The sequence below is a fragment of the Leptinotarsa decemlineata genome, unplaced genomic scaffold (assembly GCF_025532065.1).
Source record: "Leptinotarsa decemlineata unplaced genomic scaffold, Ldec_3_MD MMD2_P_RNA_scaffold_2, whole genome shotgun sequence".
Taxonomy (NCBI): domain Eukaryota; kingdom Metazoa; phylum Arthropoda; class Insecta; order Coleoptera; family Chrysomelidae; genus Leptinotarsa; species Leptinotarsa decemlineata.
The window spans coordinates 24,782,341-24,792,104 of NW_027412529.1; the positions used below are offsets into that span (position 1 = coordinate 24,782,341).

Below are 9,764 nucleotides of genomic sequence, written 5' to 3' on the forward strand. Positions count from 1 at the left end.
ATTGTTCAGATGGGTACGAATTTCGCACACTACAGATTTCTGTCAATGTAATTTTCTGTTGACCATTATCAGACATGATATATAATCCATAATTCATTTTTTTATTCAGAATTACTGAATTTCTTTTTAAGAGAGCTCATAGCGTACCTAGTTTTTCAGCAAGTGGCCTATACCATGAACGTATACTACCAGAACTGTGGGGGACTTAATACAAAATAGTAGGAGATTTGAGCCGGTTCTAAGCCTCCCCCCACCACTATGACGTATTAATTGCTTTTTTATTGGTTGTTGTTTGGTGAAGTCAATGTGATGTGACCTTGAAGGGTGTGGTGTATGGATCGTTCAGAAATTTTTTCCCGGTTCTAATCCTCCCCCCACCAATATGACGTGTTATTTGCTTTTATTTTGTTGTGCAGTGAAGTTAAGGCGTTGTGACCTTGAAGTGTCTGGTGCATGGATCGTTCAGATTTTTTTTTTTCATATGAGATTTTGTGTGTGTATGTGTGTGTGTGTGTGTGTAAGAGAATGCACGGTACAGGGTTTCATCATGTGCTTGTTTGTCTATGTACAAACATACGTCTGCATACTTCGAAGATCCTCCAAGTAATGAATGCTCCATCGGTGTGAGGGCACCAAGTTAGTAGTGGAGTGACCTCACAGCAATAACCGTTCAACGGCTAGAGAGCGACATGTTCACTCCACGACGTGTGGCAGAGTAATGCGTATTCATCGGTCTGCTCTCACCTCCCTCGATGTAGTGAAGGATGTGACGTAACGCCCCAGACTCGCCATCAATGGTGACACGCAGGCGGGCGAGGACTGTGCTAACGTCTGTCCTCTCCGAGAGCGCAACGACAATTGCTTGTTCGTATCGCTTTCGAAGCAGTGAATGATGTGACGTAACGCATCACCCTACCCTCGCTATTGATGGTGACACGCAGGCGGGCGAGGACTGTGCAAACGTCTGCCCTATCTGAGAGCGCAACGACCACTGCTTGCTCGTGCCGGCAACTGTTATCGCATCAAATTGGGAGATGGGCTTGGCTGTGACGTCAGGCATCTTTAGTGGATGCATCGATGTGTCCTTACCTACCCTCACTCTCTACGGTGATGCGCAGGCGACATGGATTATGGTATTTAAGAAGCGGGCGAGTGTTGGTTATGTCAGTTTCCATCGAGTGAGTTAGTGAGAACATATCATAGAAAATGTATTCTTGTGAATGTGGTAAATCTTTTACCCGTAGTGACAACCTTCGTCGTCATCAGCTCCAGAGTTGCCAAGGAGGTCCATCAGTGAAACGAGTGAGATTAGATGACGCTGCAGCACCTATGTACACATGTAATTGTTGTAATGTGATGATTCCATTGACTCAAGTGAATTCTCACAATAGAACTCTACAACATAAGAATAATACATGTGTTCAATTCAGTGATGGTGTTCAAATTATAAAGAGCGCCTTCAAACGTTGGATTGCGACATACAGGGTGCAGAGTTCCATTGTTTCCACCGATTACATGTTATTCTTTAATGAAATCAGGCAGAAAGTTATAGAATTATTGGAATCGGCCATCAGGGTTCACAAAATCATCAAAGTGAATATGGAAGTATTTGGGAGTTATATTCTACAAACACAAGACCTGAAGGAAACCAAATCATTTAATTCACAGAATAGAACAGTTGATCAATCTACTGATTTGAATTCCTTATTTGATGGATTTCGAAATGGGATTATCGCTCAAACTACAGAATTCCAGGAACGTGATTCAGGTAAACATTTCTACCAAGTTTTAATTGGATGGATTAGTAATATTGTTCTGTATTTAAGGTTGGACTTGTGAAAAAATCATGTTTCTGGAGTTGAACATTAATAAATACAGCCCGCTCAGTGGATGTTCATATGTGAAGCTGCCTGAATGTATCGAGCGTAGGAAGGCCGTGGTTAATGTCCGTAATGAAGATCAGCATTGTTTTGCATGGGCTATCACTTCAGCACTACATCCTGCAATCGATAGAACATCAGAAGTTTCATCGTATCCACATTTCAGTACAGTCATAGATGTAACAGGTATGAATTTTCCGGTAAAGTTGAAAGATATTGTGAAATTTGAAGACAAGAATGATATTTCAGTTAATGTGTACGGTTTAGAAAGTAAATTCGAGAAGGGTAAAATAATGTATGAAATAATTGGACCATTACGTTACTCTCAGAGAAGACTTAGAAGACATGTCAATTTGTTACTTATCACAGATGATTTCGGTAATAATCATTATTGTTGGATCAAAGATCTTTCAAGATTAGTTTCAAGTCAATTATCGGCTCATGAACATAAGAAATATTTTTGTGATGGCTGTTCATTATATTTTTCTAATGAACAATTACTATTACGTCATAAGATAAATGATTGTAATCACTTGAGTACTACAACACCATCAACCAATTTCAAAGTCAATAAATATGGGAAAACGGTACCTGAAAATATACTAACTTTTGAAAACTTTGAGAAACAAATGAAGGTACCATTTGTAGTGTATGCCGATTTTGAATCAGTACTGAAGCCGATTCAAACCACTAAACCAAATCCTGAATACTCGTATTCGATCAAGACATTCAAACATGAGCCTTATTCATTTGCTTATTTGATTAAATGTTCATACAATGATGATTTATCAAAATTTGTTTCGTATAGGGGTGTGGATGCAGCCCAGAAATTCGTTAGCAAAATCGAAGATGATTTGAAAAATATTTATGAAAATCATCTCAGGTTTCCTATTCCTATGGATGTACAAACTCCTGAGGAAGAGGAACAGTTTGCTTCTGCCACATATTGTGGCATTTGTTCCAAACAATTTAATGATGGCGAAGTCAAAGTGAGGGATCATTGTCACCTCACAGGAAAAAAAAGGTCCCCTGCTGCTCATTCATCTTGTAATTTGAATTTTAAATTGCCAAATTTCATTCCTATAATTTTTCACAATCTCAGTGGATATGATTGTCATTTATTCATAAAGGAATTGTATAAAAACAAAAATAAAGTGGATGTCATCCCACAAACTAATGAGAAATATATATCTTTCACAAAACATCTCTTTACACACTCCTATACGGATAAAGATGGTAGGGTGAAGAAGAATTATTTGAAAATGAGATTCATTGATAGTTTCAGATTCATGCCTAGTTCTTTGGAGAATTTAGGTGCAAATTTAACATCTGATCAGTGTATCGAGATGCGCAAACATTTCCCACAAATTGAAAATTTCAATTTGATGAGAAAGAAAGGTGTATTTCCCTATAGTTTTGTTGATGACATCGAAAAACTGAATCATCCAAGACTTCCAACCAAAAATCAATTTTATGATAAACTCAATTGTGAACATATATCAGATAATGATTATGGGAGAGCTCAACTTGTTTGGAATTTATTCGAATGTCAGGATTTGGGTGAATACTCTGAATTATATTTAAAGTTAGATGTGTTACTATTATGTGAAATTTTTGAAAACTTCAGAAATATATCTGTTGATAAATATAAATTGGATCCGGCACAATACTTCACTGCACCCGGATTATCGTGGGATGCCATGTTTAAATATACTAATATTGAATTGGAATTACTAACTGATATTGATATGGTTCACTTCTTTCAAAAAGGTATTCGTGGTGGAATAAGTCAATGTAGTGAAAGGAAACATAAAGCAAACAATACATTTTTACCGGATTATAATCCAAATGAACCATCTTCATTCATTTCATATTTGGATGCAACAAATCTATATGGTCATAGCATGTCGCAACCATTACCAACAGGTGAATTTTCATGGTTAGCACCTCACGGAATTCTCAATCTTGATATAATGAATGTGGATATTGATAGTCCTTATGGATATGTATTGGAAGTGGATATACATTATCCCCAAGAACTTCATGATAAACATTCCGATTTACCATTCTTAGTTGAACGTTTGATACCTCCATATGCAAAATCGAAAGTTCCCAAATTAATTCCAAATTTAAACGACAAAAGAAAATATATTGTTCACTATAGAAACTTACAGCAAGCTGTCAATCATGGTTTGATAGTGATGAACACACATAGAGTATTGAGGTTCAAGCAATCATGTTGGATGAAGCCTTATATAGATTTGAATACTGAAATGCGTAATAGGTCTAATAACAAATCTGAAAAAGATTTCTACAAACTAATGAATAATGCAGTCTATGGAAAAACAATGGAAAACGTAGACAATAGAATTGATGTTAGACTCATTACACATTGGGAAAATATAAAAAGAACAATAGGTGCTAGTTGTCTCATATCGCGACCAAATTTTAAAAAATGCTCTATTTTCACAGAAAATTTTGTTGCCATTCAATTGGCTAGAGTAAAAGTTCATTATGATAAACCACTATATTTAGGATTTTCCATTCTAGAATTATCTAAAACAGTTATGTATGATTTTTTCTATGGATGTATCAAACAACAGTTTGGAGAAGATGCGTCCTTACTCTACACTGATACCGACTCCCTTATTCTCAAAGTAAATACAGACAATTTCTATGAATTTATCAAAAATAATATAAATAAGTTCGATACATCTAATTATAAAATAGGAAACCAATTCAATATTCCAGTGACAAAGTCAGTTCTGGGTAATTTCAAAGATGAATTCCCAAATGATCCAATAATCAGCTTTTACGGTACAGGTGCTGGAGCGTATTACGTGAAATCTGTTGATGGTGAACTGAAGAAGGCCAAAGGTGTGAAACGATCTGTTATAAAGAATTAATTGACAAGTGAAGACTATGAAAAAATCATTGAAGAGGAAGGTATGATATTCAGGAAGATGAACTCGTTCAGAAGCGTATTGCATGATATTTACACTGAATTGAAAAATAAAGTCGCTTTATCGTATCATGACGACAAGAGATTCATCATTCCGAATACCACTCGAACTCTTCCATGGGGTCATAGCGATATAGAATTTTATCGAAATGATCCTAATGATAACATTCGTTGGGTGTCTGAAATCGTTCATTCTTCTTCTCAAGAGAGCGCCTTAGACCAACTAATCAATTTGTTGACTGTAGAGATGAATAATTAATTATAATTCAAAGTATTATTGCTTATTCCTTCAAACCGGAACATTCTTATTTGTGATTATTTGTGATTATTGTATTATGTATTGTATATGTATCACTTTTACCAAGTTACTTAGATGAATAAAAAATGATAAAAATATTATTTGTTTCATTTCTATTTTCCTAACCAATTACTGTAAAGTATATAGCATAATGTAAATGAAAGAAATATCAGTTTGAAAAGAATCATCGTAGAGTGCACAATGTCTAAAACAATCGATAAGTTTGGTAGAAAAAGAAAATTGGGTGGTAATGTCATTCGAGGTCCTCCCGGGATTGGTTTTAAATTACCAAAAGATGGTCATTATGACATGCAAAGAAAAATATTGAAAAATATAAGCGAACCAATTGACAAGAGTGATTGTGTAACTGTATCATATCTTGAGGGGGAAATTAACGGAACAAAGGAGGTTATACTTCTAGCCCTACAAGCTGCAATACAATCCACAATAGGCAATATTGCTCGGGACGCCCGGCAAGCATTTGACGATAAAATTGCAGAGGCTCGGATAACTTTCACTCGTAAATTTGACAAACTTACAAGTGATGTAGACATAAAAATATCTGACATAACAGCGTCTACAAATAAAAAATTTGATGCTATGTCAAACATAACAGGGACTACAATGAAAAAGTATGATGTACTGGAACAGAGAGTTGAAGTATTGGAGAAAAACCATAAAGAAGTTTTGGAGAGAAACTATAAAGTCAGGCCATCATCATCAGGTGGACTGGGATATCCAGGACTGAACATTAATCCAAATCATAGAATAATACAACCAAAACCAAAACCAACTGATGATGTATTAATGGAACCAACATGGTGAATGTATTCCCTCGTTAGGTTAGGTTAATAGTTACGTTAGGTTAGCTGCATAGTTACGTTAGGTTAGGTGTTAGGTTAGTATTCCCTCGTTAGGTTAGGTTAACAGTTACGTTAGGTTAGCTGCATACTTACGTTAGGTTAATAGGCGATCGCGAAGCGATCGCTTCGCGATCGCTTCACGATCGTGAAGCGATCGCTCAGCAGGCCGCTTCGCGGCCTGGGGCGCTCAACATCCACCACTTGCATCCGGGGCGCGTTTTTTGCCCCTTCTCGAAGCCCCGCCCCCTTTCCGAAGCCCCGCCCCTCCCCGAAGCCCCGCCCCCCCGACTCCCAACATTTGCGCATGTACACCCCTACCCTCAACGCGCATGTGCGCTCCGACCATTTTCCCACCACTCACGCATCGAAGTCGATACCCTCCGGAGAGCACTCCACAACATTCAGTTCGAGAAGTCATCTCATCGAGAGCAGTCCACTCCACAACAAGGCAGTACCTTCCAACGACCAACTTGATATTTGAGTAAGTAAATTAAGAATGTTATTTTTTATATCAACTAACTTTGTATTATTTCTTCTTTTTCAGAATGGCAACCAATACACAGGAGGTGAATAATGCTGTGGCGTCTATTCTGCCGGTGTCCGCTGACCAGGAGGAGGCAGCATCTTCGGGAGCGGTGCCGGGTGACCAGGCAACCACTTCGCGTTCGCGAGTTAGGTGCAGATCGGCTAGCCCTGACTTATTCGAGGAGGAGGAGGAAGTCAGGCCTGTGAAAAAGGTTTGCCAACGACCTGCAGCGAAGGTTGGTCCTATTTCTAAGTACCGAGCTACTTGCAATAGGACTAATCCTTATGCAGGTAGTTGGTCGACCGCTCCAAACAGCTTAAGGCCCTCCACACCACCCGCAGCAGTAGTGGAACAACCTAGGGCGCCTTCTCCGGAGGAGCCACCAGTTGTATTGTCCCCATCGGAGGAGGCTCCCATCGTATTCACTCCGTCGGTGGTGCCGCTTTCGCCGATGCTGGCAACACCGGTGACGAATCCTGAAGTGTTAGTGCCACAAGTGCGACAGCCTATCGGAGAGGTTAGTGAAATGTTGAACAGTTTTCTACAGAGATGTAAGGAAGCAGAACATGCTTCTCGAGCTAGTGAGGCCGCGTTGGTTAAAAGGAAGCGCGAAATGGCTGAAATTGTTAACCGACGGAGGGAAGTAGAAAAAGAAATAGCCGAACTAGATCGGAAGTATGCATCTCTGGAGAAAAAGTGTGAAGCAGATACCTCTTCGATAGAGAGAAAAAATTAGTGACTTTTATAAAAACTTTCCCATAGATTAAGTGTAAGTGTAGTAAGATTAGTTTTAGGTTAGTTAGGAATATTTAATTAAGATAGTTTAAGTTTATGTTTGTAATTTTAGGAAATGAAAATAAAATAAAAAAAAAGAAGTGAAATTAAGGGTGTACATTGTTTTGGTTTGGTACACATTGAACAATGCGATGGTTGGAGCATTTTTCTTCACTTCGTCTTATTATTATTTCCTTTTTTTATTTCAATTACAAGTTCTTCTATGCAAATACCTCACATCAATTTTTGTGTTCTCTAATCTATTGTAAATAATCTCTTGGGAAGAAAATATGTTTCATAATGAAATCAATAAGTATATTTCATATAATTCATATAGTATTTTCAATTTTCTCTTTCATGGAATATAGCTCATGTCATTTTTGAAATTCATTCCCACTTAATCCCCTCTCCTCCCCACTCCTCCCCCACTCCCTTTCAAAAGTATAAAAGTAGGAATTATCTGTTGGAATATTCAGTTGATCAGCCACCTTCAACATGGAACCTGATTCAACTACTGAGCCGTACAGTGACCCAGCGCATCAACATCCTTACTGGGCTTCTATCCATGAAGGTTTCGTTACCTCCACGACGGCACCTCACTCGATGAATTATGATAACATAATTTATGATGATCGGATACAAGTGCTTCACGATACTGGAACCGATCAAGCGGACCTGTCTGATGGGGATTATCCAGATCCCTATGATTGGCGGAATGATTACGAATGGGATACACAGTCCGGAAACACAGACGACGACGACAGCGATGACGATGATGACGGTGACGCTGACAATGAGTCCGATGATAGTCCTCCACCATCCCCTATCCTGATTGATGAAGTCCTGAATTCAGGCGATGATATGTAATCGTTTCTTCGTTTCTCCCATCCTTTCTATTCCTTTCCTTTCCTTCCACGGAGTACACACTTTTTGGTTGGTGTACACGAGGCACTGCGAGGTTGGGGCAGTGTCTTTTTCCCTCTCCCTTATTAGTTTTTTTATAATAATCACTCAGAGTTTCTCATAATAATCACTTAGAATTTCAAGAAAATTGTCATTCTTATTGCTTTCGAATTTCAAACACTGAATTGTTCTACATTTACACTTCACCCCCTCCTTTTTTTTCCAATATAAATAAAGCATCAATCCCAGTTCTATATCATTCTTCCACAATGTCGAGTGCTGATTCCACCACCGAACCGATGAGTGTACCAGAGTATTCTATGACGAGTACAGGCCCCATCCAGGTACATGGAATTGATTCAACGTTCGATCATTTCAGTACAAATTTTGCACAAATGCTGCAACGTATCTATGATCTACCTGATGATTTCCCGGCACGTATGGAAGAAGGTATGCAAGAGGAAGTAGAGGCAGAGTTAGAGATGGATGTCAATGAGTTAGACGATCTAGAGGATAACGAGCTAGATAATTATGCTAATGATGATGCCATCAGTATATCGTCTGATTCAGATGATTATGAGGATGACATCATCAGTATATCATCAGACACAGATGATGATACAATCATCATTGTTTCTGATGATGATGAGGAGCGTTAGTCCATACCATTGCATGGATTAATAAAAAAAAACAGCCCTTTTCAGGGCTACAATTGAAGACTGAAACAATAAAAAAAATAGCTCTTTTCAGAGCTATCATTATACTTTCAAACAGAAACAGGTTCATACCATTGTTAACATTATAGTCTCAAACAAAATGTATGTATGTATGTAAAAGTATTCATCATTATATGCATACAATGATTGACAGAATGCCAACTTCAACTTTCATTTAAAGTAGTACTCATCATATGCATAGATATTCAATGACTATCAAATTCCAAATATCGACTTTTCAGTCAAAGTAGTAATTTATTTGTCATATAATGTATAGATATTCAAAGACTAACAAATTTCCAACTTAGACTTTCTATTAGTCAAAGTATTCATTTGTCATATAATCTATGAATACTAATACAACTAACTACTATTTGTGTGAATAATGTAGCCCTGAAAAGGGCTGTTGTTTTTTTTTTTGACCAATAGGTCCAGGGTTATTCTGCCACAGGTTTCACATTATTGCATATTACGCAAGCTGATACTCTCGTGAAATTCGTAAGCGGTCTTTCACATGCCTCACACCAATATTGACCCATCTCCATCATAGAGACCGTATCGTGGATATTAACGTGTTGATACCAGCCACCGTTATTGTTCCTTATTGAATAAAATCGGAAACAGCACCAACATAACTTTTTTATGCTGCCTTCAATCGTTTCGATCTGCACATGCGCATTCATCACGCAATATAAATCGGCAGGATCTTCTAAGGTATCGGTGATGTTGAGCATTCGGTGACCGATTCTCAAAGCGCTATCACCTTCAGATGAGTCTGCTACAACCCCTTCATCTTCACCTTCACCATCTACGACTAGCTCAACGACCATGTCTTCATCTTC

At 38.0% G+C, this 9,764-nt stretch overlaps 1 protein-coding gene across 1 annotated transcript; it reads left to right on the forward strand.

Annotated features, from left to right (window-relative positions):
* Positions 1-992: 992 nt before the first annotated feature.
* LOC141487475 (uncharacterized) lies at positions 993-7,265 on the forward strand. The gene is made up of 4 exons (XM_074186560.1): positions 993-1,768; positions 1,827-3,465; positions 6,260-6,484; positions 6,548-7,265. The coding sequence occupies exons 1-4, from the start codon at positions 1,207-1,209 to the stop codon at positions 7,263-7,265; spliced, it is 3,144 nt and encodes a 1,047-aa protein (XP_074042661.1). The 5' UTR covers positions 993-1,206.
* Positions 7,266-9,764: the final 2,499 nt, after the last annotated feature.

Excerpts from the sequence above, each read along its gene's own strand:
- LOC141487475 (XM_074186560.1), top strand. The coding sequence starts at position 1,207 with ATGTATTCTTGTGAATGTGGTAAATCTTTTACCCGTAGTGACAACCTT. Across the intron at positions 3,466-6,259 it reads TACTCTGAATTATATTTAAA|CCCCGCCCCTCCCCGAAGCC; the intron begins GTTAGATGTGTT and ends CCCTTTCCGAAG. Across the intron at positions 6,485-6,547 it reads ACGACCAACTTGATATTTGA|AATGGCAACCAATACACAGG; the intron begins GTAAGTAAATTA and ends CTTCTTTTTCAG.